Raw genomic sequence first — 15,207 nt, forward strand, 5'->3', positions numbered from 1 at the left:
GAATCTTTTACCCCCAGCATCATCCTTTTGCAAAGAATGTCTTGTTTTGTCCCAAAGCAAACGACGACAACAACCTTTATACAAGTCTGACTGGAATAGCAGCAAATGTAGTTTTATAAGCAAAAGTTGCCATTTGATTCCAGAGAGATCTATAAGATTTTTCTTTTTTTCCTCTAGCAGTTAAAGTCAAGTCAGGACGGAAGGACGGAAGGAAGGAAGGAAGGAAGGAAGGAAGGAAGGAAGGAAGGAAGGAAGGAAGGAAGGACCCCTTAGCTTTCAGATGCAGTAAGTAAAATTTCCCTCTTTAACATCCAGCAAAGCTTTAGTTAATTAATTTACCAGCAGTCTGTATATCCCACATGAAGAAAAAGAAAAGGCTAAATCTTCAGAAGAATCAGCCCATATGAGGGATCCAATCTTTAGGAAAAGGAAAAAGAAAGAAATTACCTCTGCATTAGCTTTTCCATTTTTCTTTTTTCTGCTCCTTTGGCACCTTCCCCCTTAAAGACCTTCCCGGGTCTCGAGCAATTAAACAATTTAGTCCTCCCTTTAAGCCTTAAACACGCTGTGCAATTATGACTCATTTGGAACTTTTTTGTACTTTGTTTGAAGTTTTCACCCACTTCTGAGTCTTGGGCCAAATATCTCATTGGGACACTGATGTTGGCTGGGGGGGGGGGGGAGAGAAGGAGATGAATCCGCAGCCACGTGCCGTTCAGGCCCTTTTCCTGTCTCTGATTGTGCGGCTAGTTTGCCAGAGAGGTGATCATCACCCCCCACAGCACAAAAATGTTAATTTTAGCAGGAAGCATCCAAGATAAACGGGCAATTAAGCGTCTAGCAGACGGCCCACTCGGCAGGGCTCAGCGTGTCTCACCTTCCTTTAGCCTAATAAAGATATTGATTTTAGACCCCCTCCATCAGAATTTGCTGTTTAGCTGAATCAGGAACTGGAAACTACACTCCCCTGTGGATCACCATAGGTAACCCCCCCCCCCAAGTCCCCTGTCAATCTTCTCTGCGCCCCCATCACTCTGGGGGAAGTTGAAGAGGGTGTGAGATTGGAAGAACACCGAGTTTCAGGGACAATTTTTATTTTATCGAGCCTGCTCTCGTAGGAGGAATTGCCAAGATGATTTAAGGATTGTTGTTTTATTTGGCTGGTTTATAATCTGATAAATTCACGGAGCCTCAGGAGTGCTCGAGAGCCAGGCGAACCTGCCTCTCTGTGTATTTTGGTTCACACCTAGGCAAGACTTGGCATAAATCCTAACGCATTTGCTGGAGGAGCCCGGGTGTCGTAAAGGTGTCTGCTAAACAGATGTTAGACTGTCTGCAAATGCTGCGCAACTATGCATCTTTCAAAGCAGGAAGTGGAGGTAAATGGAAGTGCCAAGTCTTTGACTGCCAGCCCCGGGAGTTTAAATCAGAAAAAAATGGCCAGGAGGTTCTCAGCGCCTCCGAGAGATGCTTAGTGGATGAAGATCCTGCCCCACTCCTTTTTATGACTCCCCCCCCCTCCGCTCTGCTGAATCTTCTATGTCTCAAGCCTTTGGCATCACCACCCTGCTCTACCCCCCAAATTGTACACGTGCCCTGGGGTGACTCCCAACCCTCCTTTTCAGCGCAGAAGGAATTTGGATGTGGGTCTCTGCTCTCGAGTCAAATCTCAACCCCGTGTTGAGCTGAGAACGAGAACCATCCAAAATATAGGTCACTCGTCTTGAAGAGCTGTAATGGTACGATGAACGATGAGAGATGTGGTTTCGGATAGGTGTTTACTCACGTCCTCTTTCACAGAAAATTAGCTGCAAAGCTTTGCGCTGTCTTTCTCAACCCTGCCTGGAGCTCTCTCTTCCACCCCAAAACGCCTTAATAATTTCCATTTAGGTTGACAGAACTGAGGGCTTATTTAAGCGAAGCCCGCTTAACTTACGGAACTCCCTGCCACAAGGTTTTTAAAAAGAACCAGGCGGATCCCTGGGTGCCAAGCAGGATAGTGTCATGAGAACCTCTGTGGGATAATTTTGTGCCAATGTGATGAAAATGCTAAGGCCAGGCAGTCGGGCGATCTCTGGCCCCTTGTCAGATTTATAGGGCTGGATGATGTGAAATTTTACTCTGTTCCTCCATGGCTCTTCTTAGACGAATCAAGATTTCAAAAAGGTTAGTGAGAAAAACAAGGTACCTTTGCTTTGATTTCCCGTTCCGTTTTCTGAGGAAGGATGACCAGGGAGTAAAATCTCCAAATATCTTAAGTGTGGTCTGTGGTTCATGGAAGGGTTTTTCTTGAAATATATTAATCTTCAGTCATTTCCTTCGAACCACAAAGGCTCTTCCTACCTTGGGAAGTTTTAATTGATTGCGCAGGGTGATTAAGCAATCGAAAGATGCATCGGCAGATTAGAACAGGTCCTGGCGAGATGGAATTGAAGCTTCTGTTGATTCACCTCCATTGGGGATCCCATTCTCAGGCAAGGGATGCTGGGCGCTGTTTCTTTCTTCCCACGGAAGGCATTAGAGGTTGCCTCGTTCACCCCATCCTAATTCCATCCATAAAAAAAACTCTGCCCTTCCGGATGCAGACGTCAGCTTCCCCAACAGGCGGGTGCCCCAAATGCCCTTGAGTCAATTCAGCAAACTTGCTCTTCATTCAGACACATTTCTCCTAGTCCTTGGCCCGAATCCGCCCCCCCCCCCCCGGCAAAAGAACCTCATTTTCCATCAGAGAAGCACGGTCCTTGTTCTTTCTTTCTTTTTTCCCACCCTTGTTAATCCGATTGGGGTTTGATTCCTGCATCTGGGGCAGTATTGAGTCATTCACGTGATGCTTTTGCAGAACGTAAAACCCTGAATAGGTCACCCTCTTAACTTTCCCCAGATCAAGGGCGTTTTTCTCCCTTGGTTTGGGGCTAATTCACCTGACGGTAAATGGGCAGTTAGGAAAAATGGTCACCTCTCCTTCTGCAGCCTCCCCCCCCAAAATAAATAAATGAATAAATGAAAATGGGTTTGCCATAGATTGTGCGCAGTCTGTACGCGTGGTTGAAAATTGGATGGGTTACCTTACTTCAAAGCAGCAGAGAAGGTGACGAGAGCCAGGCCAGGGACAGAGCGGGGGTCCTAAAAAGTTTGTCCTATGATATTGGTATATGGGGAAGATGTTGGTTTGATCGATTAGGTTAGTCAGTTGTGCACTGCCTGGCTATCTTCAACCAAAAGGAAGGCATAGCAATAATGCAGAAATTAAACAAGCATTTGGAAATTCAAGGAAGAGGTTGGGGTGTCAGAAGCACCTTTGAACCCCCTTTAACTTGAGCAGCAACAAAGTTGTCACATTCACAAAACGCATTTAATCTGGATACTGAATTCTGGCTTGTTTGCACAATGCAGTGAACTGTAAACTAACCAAACAAGTTGGGTTGACATGAATATACGAAGTCAGACAAAACTAGCCAAACAGCAAACTGAAAACTAGCCCAGTTTAGTATACCGGAGATACAGGTTTGTGATGGGTCTGGTCATAAGTGTGGTGTGAACGTAACCGTCGCTCCCAGCTGTACTGGTGCTAAGCACGTTTAAGCAGAAGTATATTTTTGTGAGTCTGGATTGGGAAGTCAGTTCAGTTCCAATAGATACATTTGTGGGTGTAATTGAAAATGGGGATTTTGAGGTTACGTCGAACTACAAACCCAGGTTTGCTTGCCTCTGCCAGAACGTTCACAACACTAACCAACAGGTATCCGCTGAAATTAACATTGGTGTTTGGATTTCATTCTGCCCCATGCATTAGCAGTTGAAATCAGACTGGTCAAACATACTAGCAGGATCTCCGGTTTAAAGGAGGATCAAGCTGAACTTCACTTTAGAAGTTTATTTTTTTAAAAAAATGTGTTTTTATTTTAATTGTTTGCATGTAGCAGAAGCAGGAAACTGGGAATCAAGTGCAGTTTCATTTTTTCAATAGTATTTAGAGCTATTAACTCATTCTGGAGCGGGATGTAAGTTTCTGGAATGAACTTCCTTTCCATATTTTCAGAATAGACTTTTCTTCCATGGTGCCTTTCCTTAACACCCTTTTATTGTTAACCCCAACTAGGCATCTTATACCCCCAAACTGGTTTTTCTTAATCACGTTATGCAAAATAGTAGTAGTAAGTCTTTTAATAGTAAAATAAGATACTTTTACTGGGTTTGGACTTATTTTTCTGGACAATTTTATTTGAGATAATGAGTCTATACACTGTACATTCAGTCACTGTGATGTATATATAAGCATAGCTATTTTCATACATAATTTGATAAAAGTCCTTTATATTACAATATTATCTGTTTCCAGGTTGAAAAAAAGATGTGGGAAAGAGGACAAAGGATTTTCATTCTCCCCCCCGCCCTTTTCTCTAACTCAGGCATTTGTAAACAAGAAAGCACATTTAATTACATAAAAATAGTTCTAAAATAGGGAAATTATCAAATTGTTAGCAGCGGGGGGGGGTGAACAAAAAAGGCGCTGAAATGATTTTTAGCTGTTCTAAAAATGCAGCTTGATTCCCTCTGTTGAAAATTGAACTATTTTGTTTCTTCCAAAAGAGCTCCTCTCTCGTACACAGGCTGCTTGAGTCAGAAAAGGAAATGTCCATTTTATTTATTTTTGAACAATAAAATACTTTACAACGGAGAACAAAAATAAGATGCCAATAACGGGGCGAAAGAAAGATTTTAACCGACCATGAAACTCCGAAGAAAAGAATTTTGTATTTCTTTGTGGGGATTTTTTTCCCTAACAAACTTTCAATCTTTCTTCGTTTCAAAGCATAAGTTGTAAAACAAAACAGCCACAAATAATAATTAAAAAAAGACCTCAAAAAGTAAACCCCATATACACTTATTATACAGCTATAAAATGAAAAGAAGTATTTACAATGTTTTTTTTTTTTTTTACATTGGCTAGTTCCATTTGAAAAAGCAGATGATTATTATTATTATTTATAATTCTTAGCTGCTCCATAGATATCAATGTCTTATTGCTGTTGGTATTTCTTTTATACCCCGCCCTTGTTAAAATTTAGTTGAATATTTCTTTAAAAATTGAATTAAACTGAATATACAATTTATCTAGATTATATATATATATATATATATATATATATATATATAGTTATATATAGTTATATATATATATGTATATATATGTATATTTATTTATAGGTATATATAGTTATATATATATTTTTGATATAGAGGGAGAGGCAGTTGCCTGTGTAATAAACCCCCTTTCTCCCTTTTCAAAGACAGCTTTGTAAGGAAATGGGAGAGGAACAAGTTGTAGTGGGTAGGTAGTCACGTCGATAGCCCCCCTCCCCAAAATAAACCAGGTAGCTAAGAGAGCAAAACAAGAGGATGATTTAGACTTCAGTGTTTTTCAACCTTGGCAACTTTGTGATGGGTGGACTTCAACTCCCAGAATTCCCCAGCCAGCCATGCTGGCTGGGGAATTCTGGGAGTTGAAGTCCAGGCTTAAGTTGCCAAGAATGAGGAAGACTGCTCTAGGGAGACGCGGTGCCCTTTGCTCCTCTCTCCAGCAGTTGCTCTTCTCCATCTCGGCTGGCAGTTGGCACCGATGGCGGCACACGGGCCAGGGCAGAAGTTGGGGGCACTCAAAACGGCGGCGCTTCCAAGCAGATCGCAGCCCCCCGGGATGCTCCGGCTATGGTGGAATGGGAGTCTTTGCCACGTCTCCTCCGGAAGGCTGGTTGGGCCCCCTGGAGCCACTTCCGAGCGAGCGAGCGAGCGAGCGAGCCTGGGATTGCCGTTTTGAAGCTGTCTCCGGAACACACATGTGCACACCCCCACGGCCCATTTCGGAAGCTAGGCCTTTCGTTTTACCCAGGCAGGGCGAGGCTGCTGCTGCTGCTGAGCTCTGGAAGGGAAACGCAGGAGGGGGGGCGGTGCTGCGAAACTGAAAGGACCGTCCAAAGTGCAGGGGTGGGGGCCGGCCACCCCCGCCCCCATGTTTTTAAATTTGGAGGGGAAATGAGGACCTGGGAGCAATGAACAGAGAAAGATGTGAGACTGGAATTGTTTAAATTGCAAGAGTTTTTCTTCCTCAAAGCTAGGTTGCTGTGGAAGACCAGACCCTGTTTTGCTTTTAATTTTACTCCCCCCCGCAAAGGCTTAATTTGCATGTACAGCATTGCACTTCTGTGCCGTGGAGAAGATTTTAGAAATAGCAGCATGCAAAAGATGAGGAGGTCTGTCAACTGCCCACCCGCGGGACCCCGGGGGGGTGGGGAACACTGGCAGTCGCGCCCATCGCACCCTCAAGGGAACGGTGAATACCACCGGCACCGAGGACGAAACCGTTTCCTCGTTGACATGAGCATAAATTCTTGAATCTGCTTGAAGTCCCTTGGGGGGGGGATCCATGGGGAGTTTCCTCCCTGTTGAAACCCAACCAGAGAAGAGAAGACGAACTGGGCGTTGATGGAACCACCATCGGTTTGTGCCAAGAGGGGATCTTCCCCCTTCGTGAGTTTGAACAGCCAAAGGCAGCGCTGGAGTTAAACTGGAGCTAAGTCCTGTGCCGTTACCACAAAGCGATGCTGAAGGTGAAAATCCAGACAGCTAAGGGGTGAGGGGGGTGGGGGGGAAACCTTTATGCACTTTTACATAAGACACTAATAATGCCCATTAATTAATATATGTATGGTAAAAATTTTAATTCCATGCATATGTTCTTTTAATAACTGCAGAAAAAAACATACAAAGAAGCCATTTTTTAAAAAAAACCTCACATTAAAAAAATAACTGCATAAACACAATCAATATTCCTTTTTTTTTTTTTTGCATTGCACTTTAGAGCTGAACCCATTCATTGCAAATGAAGAAGGCCAGAAACCTCAAACTTAGACAACGTTGTATCATGCAAGCTAGTTCACGGAGCCGTTTCGTGCTTTTCATTTTTGCCTAAGTAACCTGATTCCTCCTCTAATAAATCTTCCTTTGTATTTATATGGTTTCTTAACCAGTCTCCCTCCCACTCCCATAAATGTACTTTCCTCCTTTTCAACATTCATGCTTACAATGGCTATTAGAATGGATAATAACAGCTTTTTTTAAAAAAAAATTAATACATTTTTTTCCTTTAGTGTACTGCAAATTAATACTTTAATTTTAGGACAGGCTGCCGCAATATGGATATGGGGAGGGGGACACGTTTCCCTCCGTGTTTGGGAACAGCGAGTGGAAATGGGAAGGAGGAGAATTTGGAGGAGGCTTGGTAAGTCGTAACGTGGTTGGTTAGATTTGGTTTTGGCATCATGCAATGTGCAAGCAGTGAAAAACCAAGGTTTGGCTAGGACAGTAAGCTTCAGCTTGAAACCCCCGTTTGTGGTCAGCTTCTCAGCTGCAGATATGGCTTTATGCAACGTGCAAATGAGAATGCAAATGACGTCTCGGCCTTCCTAGCTTAGTCCTGGTCTGTTTCTTTCTCCCGCCCCCGTCTGTAGTCAGACCAGAAGCGCAAGGGCAAGATCCGCAAAAATGGAGGGGAAGCAAACTAAACAAGCTAGGAGTGCGTTGCTCACTTGCACAGCTAATCCTTGCTTGTTCCACAAGCAGGTTGGGGTTAATGGGATGTGTGAATGCAGATCCTCCATCCTGGTCTAGACCGGTCCTTACAAAGCAGCTGTCGCTCCTCAGAACTGACCCCAGCAAGGCAAGCTGGTAAACGGGAAAAATGGCTCAGCGTCTTGGTGCTCTGAGCGCAAGCCGGGGTCGACGGCTGGCTTCGGAGCGTTTGTCGCCGATTCCTACGTTAGGGCCACCAACCTTTCAGGTATCCTCAGGAGCTTCCTGGCCGCCGGAGAGCCGACTCTAAGGAGCTCCAGACCCATCAGTGCTGTGCTTCTAACCCGTGACAATCTTGGAACATTGCAGCCAAGACGGGCTCCGGTCCGCTGCGGGGCTGAGTTACACGTGTCCCTTGCACCCCGACGGCTGCCAGGCATGGCAAACTCACGGGGGGCACTTGGTGGACGTGTCTCTCTACGTGGCGGTAGAAGAGGGGCCAGAGGACCAAGCGGCGGGACTTTACATGCTCCCCAAAAAGAAAATCCGGGGGGGGGACTTAAGATGGGGGCTCTGGCCAGGTAGGAGCAAAGCACCCCGAGTGTGTTACTCGCTGCATACTTACATGTCCGCTGCAGGGAAGGGGGAAGGCGGCGCCGTCGATCCCAAGATTAAAGTATTTGTCACATTAAAACAAACAAAACCACCCCGTGACCAAAAATATCCCTAAAGAATAAACAAAAGTAGGCTTATTCACAGCAGCAAAAGTCTTTTGTCTCTCTAATACCATGGCGAGTCTTCTTCGCAGGGGCACCAGACACTCACACGTGGCGGCAGGTAAGGAGTCCGTCCAACGCGGCAATTTCGGAGGCGTCGATCGAACTGGAATGAATTCGCGGAGCCAAACGGAAGGCAGGGTTTCTTTCCCAACACGTGCGCGCCATTCACTCTTTCCTGCTTCTTGTTCACAAGCAACTGGGCGATCCAGCTGTTTCTTTCAGGTTAAACTTGTTCCTTCTCTCTTTCTCTTTTTTTTTTTTCATTTTCGGTTTTGTTTACTAAAGCCGGAAGTGCTCTGGAGTAGAAGTGAGTCTTTGAAAGATGTATTTGTGATGAACAAACACTGAATTTCATAAGGCTGGGTTTATTTAGGAGATAGAGCTATTCCTAAATGTACAAACATCCTTTTTCCCCCCGCTGACTTTCTCTTTTTTTATGATCAAACATAGGAAAAACAAAGATGCTTAAACCTGGAGAAGGGGGAAAAAAATCCTAAATTTGAAATTCTCATAAAAATCACTTGATTTGAAATCATTCATGGCTATTTTCTTTCCTGCAACACTTTCCAACACCTGTACCAATTTACACATTAGGCATCAAAAGTACCCCCCCCACACATTTATATATAATATATTTTATTTTTTATTTTTAAAAAATCTTGTCAATGGTTTTAATACGTCGTCTTGACTAAATTGTTTGCATTTTGAAATAGCTTATAACAAAAGGGCTTGTTGGTGTGTGTGTATGTGTGTGTACACACACACACACACACACACGTATATTCGTAGCAGCCCTCGGTGCTTGTCCCTAATTTCCATGAATGCTGCTGACCGGACAAGTTTTCCCAGTACAAAAGAAAAATACATTTTTTTAATCCTTTTTTTTTTTTTTTTTGCTGCAGACTCAAAAGAGTAGTTTAGATTTATAAACACTTTTCACGTTATAGGCACAGGAAAATGTTGTGCTATACGGATTAAAAAAGAGGCAGAATTCAGTGCTTTTGTTATAAAGAGTAACATTTGCCCTCCAATTAATAACAAAATCCATGTTTAGCCACATGCAGGGGCGGGGAGTGCCTCTTCCCACACATTCTCGCTTACTACGCACGCATCGGCAACCTGGCCCACAGGCAAGAGCGCATTACTCCCTTGGTCTTCAGCCCGGCCCTTAGTTCTCTGGGTCGTTGGGGGGGTGTGCGCTGGTGGACAGGTCGTTATGCTTTGACCAGAGTTGCTCTTGAAGTTCCTTGACGGCTTTTTCCAAGTTCTCTCGCGCTTCACGCTCGTGCAATAGGTCGGCGCGCAGCTGTTCTCGATCCGCCTCTGCGTGTTGCAGCTTCACCTGCAGATCTTCGATCTAGGGCAAAGAGGTGACAGCAGGTGGGTTAGCAGCGTCCCCAGCCCAGGAGGGCAGCTCTCTTCCCCGTGAGCTACAATCCACAGGGTTCGGGCTCAGGCCCAGCACTAAACCGTAGGGCTTAGAGCAATCTGTGCATGTGCGCGGGCCCCCCGCTCTTCCTAGACTTTTGCAGGCTGTCTCTCTTAACAGGAGCAGACACGCTGTGGGTTTTGGTAAATTAGCAACCGGGGAATGAGACGCATCGTCACATTTGAGCACAGGCTTCCTCTGTTGGCGCAGCAGTTGGCCGCTGAGGCAGAAGGACTCGGAGCGTCATTTGTGCAGCCCCCAAACCGAGCCCCTTCCTCCTGTCCCTGCAACCGTGAAAAACTTAAAAACGGACCGAGCCAACTGCCAAGGCCCTGCCAAGGCAGCTGAGGCCCTGAGCAGGCAAAGGCCAGACGATGCCATCTGGGGGCTCCTGTCTGCCCCATCCCAGCTGCGCCAGTGGGAGCTGACACCTGGCGCACCAAGCCACCGTCTAACGCTTTGCGGCAGAGACGCCCTGCTCGGAGGGCAGTGCCTGCGTCGCTTCCTGCTTCGGCTCTCCTGAAGTCGGCAGGCCTCTCAAGAGGGACTTTTTCACCCGCGCCCCTTTCTGATAACCAGACCAGGTGAGGCTGGGAAAGAAATCCTGCTGGGGACAGGAGCCTCCAGCAGGGCGGATTCACGGTCTGACTCAACCCAGGAGAGTTTTCAGAGTCCGGAGACTCGGGAGAAGGAGATCCGCTAATTTGAACGTGAGATGCTCAGAGCCACCCTGAGCGCTTCTGCCAAGGCTCCGCCTGACCTTGTGAGGGCTGCCTCGACCGGTCTGGAACGCAGTGCTGCTTTTCTCAGTCGCTTCCTTGATTTTTCATTTTTTCGGCTTTTGCCCACTGGCAGAGAGGGTGGACACGAGGACCTCGCCTCTTGCGATCCCTCGCTTCCTCTTTGCCAGGGACTCCAAAGCCAAGGTGATCAGGAAGCCAAAGTGAAAAGTGACGCTCTGCAGCAGGGAGCAGGCCTCGCGGCTCCCACACTCACCTGGGCTGAGTATTTGGCTCGCAGACGGCCGGCTTCACACCCCTTGTCGCACACCCGGACCTGTCGGGCCTGCTCCAGTTCCCGCTTGAGGCGTATCCGGGACTCGTTGGCCTCTCTCATTTTCTTCTCATTCTCCGCGCGGAGGCGCTCAATCTCCTTCCTCAGGTTGCGCTTGGCTTCCGTCGCCTCCCTCAGCTTCTCCTTCTTGGCCACGCGTAGGAACTCGAGCTCCTGCAACAAGATGGCGTCTTAAGAGCGGAAGAAGCTCCGGGAGGGAAGAAGGGTGTTCGGGGAGCGGGAGCCGTGGGGAACGCTGCCTGTGCCGATCTACGCACGAGCCCAGGCTCCTTTTGGGGTGGCATTGATGGAATATTCCAGAGGGGAGGCGGAACTGGCAAGGAAGTGCTCAGGCCAACCGCCCCCTTTGGCTTATGCCGGTTTGGCTGGATAACCACCACGTGCTCAATTTTCTGGCCAGCTTTTAATTGAAGAGCAACGCTGATTGGCTTCTTGGAGGACTTGCCACCTCGCCTCAATGAAAACAGCCTTTGGACAAAAACCGGACCCCAACGGCGCCATCATCACTTTTTGCGGCGTTTTAAAGCCTGTGATTTCACGTGACATTTATAGCTGGCTTGTCCGATCCAACCCAGCCACTCAGGGCGACGTAATCTAACTTTGGATTCAGTGGCTATTATTTCTACCCATCCCCTCCTCAAAGCACGACCCCCTTTCCCCTTTCTTTCCCATATAAATTATCCTTACATCGATCCTAGCAGAAAGTGTGCTTCTCAATTTAGAGACATAAAAGATGGCTGCGAGCATGCCCAGTGTAACTGAGTATAACCTCCTAGGCACGTTCTTTGCATTACGCACATGATGCTAACCTTTGAGTCTCTCGAACTAAACAGCAGCAAGCCACACAGGGAACGCGCCCCTTGTTTTCGTGGCACATTTTCAAAGCAAACAGGAGCGTCCCTGCTTCAGCTACAGCCTTCTCCCCGTATGGAAATAAAGCAACTCCTACAAACTCCTACAATCAACATTCCTTTTGTGCGACTGCACCCTTTGGGAAGTTTACTTTCCAGACCTATGACTAATAATAATAAGGCAACATGAGGAAGTGGAGGGTGGCCCAGCCAGCCAATCTGAGCTTCAAACATCCAGGGGACCGTTAGAGGCAGCAAAGGGTTAAATGTGAGCACTGCCTAGACTTTTCACGCCGGTCTAGTGCCCCAGGGTCCACTCTATGGCGCTGGGCCGTGGCTGCACCCCATTACCTGGTGGAGACTGCGTTTGGCCTGCAAGGCAGCGTTGAGTTTTTCTTCCTGCTTCACCCTCATCTTCACGACTTCATGGAGGAATTTCTCTTTGGCTTCTTTTGTGTCCAGACCACCATCCAAGGCCTGCCTCAGATGCTCCAGCTCGGCTTCCAGCCCGTTGGGGCCATTCTGAGGCTCGGCGTGACTTGACGCTTCAAACACGTTGCTGGCGGCAGGCTGGACTTGCATGCTGGGGGAATTCATGTCCTTGGCTGAACTCGAAGAGGTGAAGGACGGGGAGGAGAGCGAGGAAAGGGAGGAAGTGACTGGAAGGAGAAGAAACGAAGCAGTGGTAACAGGCCATCCGCCCCCAGACGTTGTGTTAGAAAGCACAGCCTAGCCTGGATAGCAATATGACTTGTTTTGGGGGGGGGGGGAGTTTCCAGAGTTCATTCATCTAAGGTGTGGCAGGGCTGATGCATCATGCTAAGTGGAATTCATGCTGTTCGAGCCACGACGGCTGGATTCGCCTAAGTCCTCATTTGGGCTTCAGGCACGAGGCAACTCCAACCAGCAATTCCTCAGGCCAGATCCTGTCCCCTCACCTCAAAGCCCGCCTTCCTGTTTGTGGGGAGCCTGCCGGGGGTATACTGCTGAGTGGTGCAGCACGGGAAACCTTATTAAAACATGGTTTGTTCATCGTAATGCCCCATTACAGTAAAGGCGGGGTGTGTGTGTGAAAAGAAACGTAGGTCTTTCAAGCATTTGGGAAGCGCGTCCTGCACTTCAGAGCAGGGTATATTTTGTCTGTGTGAAAGCAAGACAAGAATTCCTTCAAGCTTACAGAACTGCGGGCATTTGACAACGCTCAAGAAGAACTGGCGGGGCCTCCAGAGACTCCTGAAGCACCAGGACTTCTTTCCAAAACCGAGCAGTTTGCTGAAGGAAGGCTTCAGCCAGTTGGAAGAACCGCTTTAACGCAAGGTTATTTGACCATGAATCGACTTCTCTGAACAGAGGAGGCCCAAAGCTCTCCTCTGCTGGGTCCCCAGAAAAGACCGGGCAAGTCACACTTACATTCTTCTCGTGTTTCCACTTCTATTTCTGCTTCGGATTCCTTGTCTTCTTCTGTGGCAGGGGCGGGAGCGGTGGTGGCGGGCACGGCGGCGGCGGTGGGCGGCGGTTCGGGGACGGCTGGATTTTCGGAGACGTGTTTCCTTTTCCTTAGCTGGGGAGGGCTGCTCAGGGGCTCGCTGCTCCGCAAGGCGGCTGGGGCGCACAGTGGGTGGCTCACGATCTTTGGCTGAGGAGGGGGGGCCAACGCCACGTTGGGAGCGACGGCATTCTCAAAACTTTTGTACGAATAGAAACTAGCAAACGGAAGGGCATAAAGAACATTTGGTTACCTTGCAGCCCCCACAGTGCTATTTTGGGGTGACTCACCCGCTCCACTTTGCAGGGTTTGAGAAGACGGCTCCTTGGGTGGATTTCCGTGCCACTTCTCATTAACGCAATGAATCATCTAAAGGCTTAATTGCCAGATTTGAAAAGTTCACCTCTTCATTGGGCAAGGTAATCTTATTTTTATGCTCCAGGTTTTAAGGAAGCAAAGCACTTGGGGAGATGGTGTTTTTTTTTAAATGTAGAAAATATACATCCTTTAGTACGCATATACAAATCATCAAGGAACTGCTAACCAGTAATTAACTAAATAATAAACGGTACTGTAGAGCTTCAAGTGGCTGAAGAGCAAAGGGAAGATTCAGGTCTAGAACTGGTCTAGACCCATCAACTGCCCAGCTCAACAACATGATTAGAAAACTACCTTCTCCTATACACAAAAGGTTTAATTTAATTTGTCACCGTGGGGTGACTCTGGGCAGCTCTTCACCTTTATACCCTGTTCTCTATATATTTTCTGAATGTTTGGGCATAGCCTACACACCCTGGTTGTGTATTTGGGGTTTTATTTCTGGCAGATTTGAAGATTTTGGGGTGTTGATACCTCCTATAGAATGCTTTTCAGAGCTCGTGTGCCAGATGACAGCCTGAACGTGCCTTGGTCTCCTGTTGGAATTAATGGCCTTAAAATTCAGGCTGGCGAAACTCCGGTTCTCCTTACCTGTCTCTGATCAACGTGGGGATGTGGTTGGAGACATCCTTCTCATTGGCTGAAACGGCGGGGGACCAGGGCCGGAACGCTGAAAGACGCTGCCGGGGATGGAGGCACCCGATGTTCTGCTCAAGAAAGGAAGGGAAAGGAAGGGTGAGAGACAAGCGGATGGAAGAGGAGCCGTGACAAGCTAGAAATAGGGCAACTGCTTGGGAGTGAGTTGGGAAGCGGGAAGGTGCCCAAAGCTGTGTGAGAGAGAGGTGGCTGACTCTGGAAGGAGAACTGGAAAGGGGTTGAGTTCTGCAGATTCAGGCTTCTGAAAAGTCGGTGAGCGTTGTGATCCGACGCACCAGACAGAAGCCAGGGTGCCTCCCCAGGTACAGATGCTGCTGGGTGGGCTGGACCCACCTCCACACTCTGTACGAAGCCAATCTCATAATCTTAACCCAGTGATCAAAGAAGCCTGCCTGTCTTTGTGCTGGAGCTGTCTCTTGCGGGAAAAGATTTCAACTGATTTTAGGAGAGATGCAGCTGCATCTCGGTAACAGGAGCCCTACACCTCAAATGACTAAAACAGAAGTTGGGGATTTACCGGGCAAAACTAAAAACAGTCACTGTGCCCCAAAGGCAGAGACTGCGTTCACTCAGCCAGTCTTGCTGGCTAAACTGTCAAATCCAAGCGCAGGCCATCCAGGGCTTCATCCACCCAACACGGTCAGGAGAGGGAGAACTTTGGGGTCCTGTGCGTTGCACCCTCTGGCCTTCTTCGAAACTTGAGACCATTCTTGTGCAGAGCCTCCATCACCAAAAACTCACCTTATTGGATGAATTAGACAAGGATCGTAACCAGCTGGACTGTTTCTCTTTATCGCCAAGTAGGGGAGACTGTAGGGCATCATCTACTTTGGGTTTCTTGGGGACAGGAGGATCGGATGGGACCTGAAAGAGAAGAGGGGACATTTTGATTTGGGCCATTTTCCACTGCATTAAAAAAAAAAAAAAAGTGTGTCAAAGGTCCCCAACATGGGATCCAGTTGTAGCCTCTTCTGCAAGCTCATT

At 47.4% G+C, this 15,207-nt stretch overlaps 2 protein-coding genes across 6 annotated transcripts in view; one reads left to right on the top strand and one right to left on the bottom strand.

Moving 5' to 3' along the window:
* MORN1 (MORN repeat containing 1) overlaps window positions 1–15,207 on the top strand; it is a 169,672-nt gene that overhangs the window by 133,616 nt on the left and 20,849 nt on the right. For 4 of the 5 annotated variants that reach the window (XR_015795470.1, XR_015795469.1, XM_088136711.1 and 1 more), the window contains exon 14: window positions 178–285. The exons of the other annotated variant lie outside the window; for it this stretch is intronic. Coding sequence is in view for 2 of the 4 variants with exons in the window: in XM_088136711.1 (XP_087992837.1) it covers window positions 178–285 (108 nt within the window). In the remaining 2 variants the exon portion in view is untranslated. The remainder of the gene's footprint in view (window positions 1–177; window positions 286–15,207) is intronic. 5 annotated transcript variants of the gene reach the window in all.
* SKI (SKI proto-oncogene) overlaps window positions 6,695–15,207 on the bottom strand; it is a 113,322-nt gene continuing 104,809 nt past the window's right edge. The window contains exons 2-7 of the mRNA XM_015891481.3: window positions 14,965–15,087; window positions 14,158–14,273; window positions 13,113–13,405; window positions 12,054–12,361; window positions 10,774–11,004; window positions 6,695–9,705 (exon numbers count right to left, since the gene is read on the bottom strand). Coding sequence (XP_015746967.2) covers window positions 9,517–9,705; window positions 10,774–11,004; window positions 12,054–12,361; window positions 13,113–13,405; window positions 14,158–14,273; window positions 14,965–15,087 — 1,260 coding nt within the window. The 3' untranslated portion in view covers window positions 6,695–9,516. The remainder of the gene's footprint in view (window positions 9,706–10,773; window positions 11,005–12,053; window positions 12,362–13,112; window positions 13,406–14,157; window positions 14,274–14,964; window positions 15,088–15,207) is intronic.

This window comes from Python bivittatus, unplaced genomic scaffold (genome assembly GCF_059951505.1).
Source record: "Python bivittatus isolate LINGU-HERP-01145 unplaced genomic scaffold, Pbiv_v1 ctg000090_np1212, whole genome shotgun sequence".
NCBI classification, from domain to species: domain Eukaryota; kingdom Metazoa; phylum Chordata; class Lepidosauria; order Squamata; family Pythonidae; genus Python; species Python bivittatus.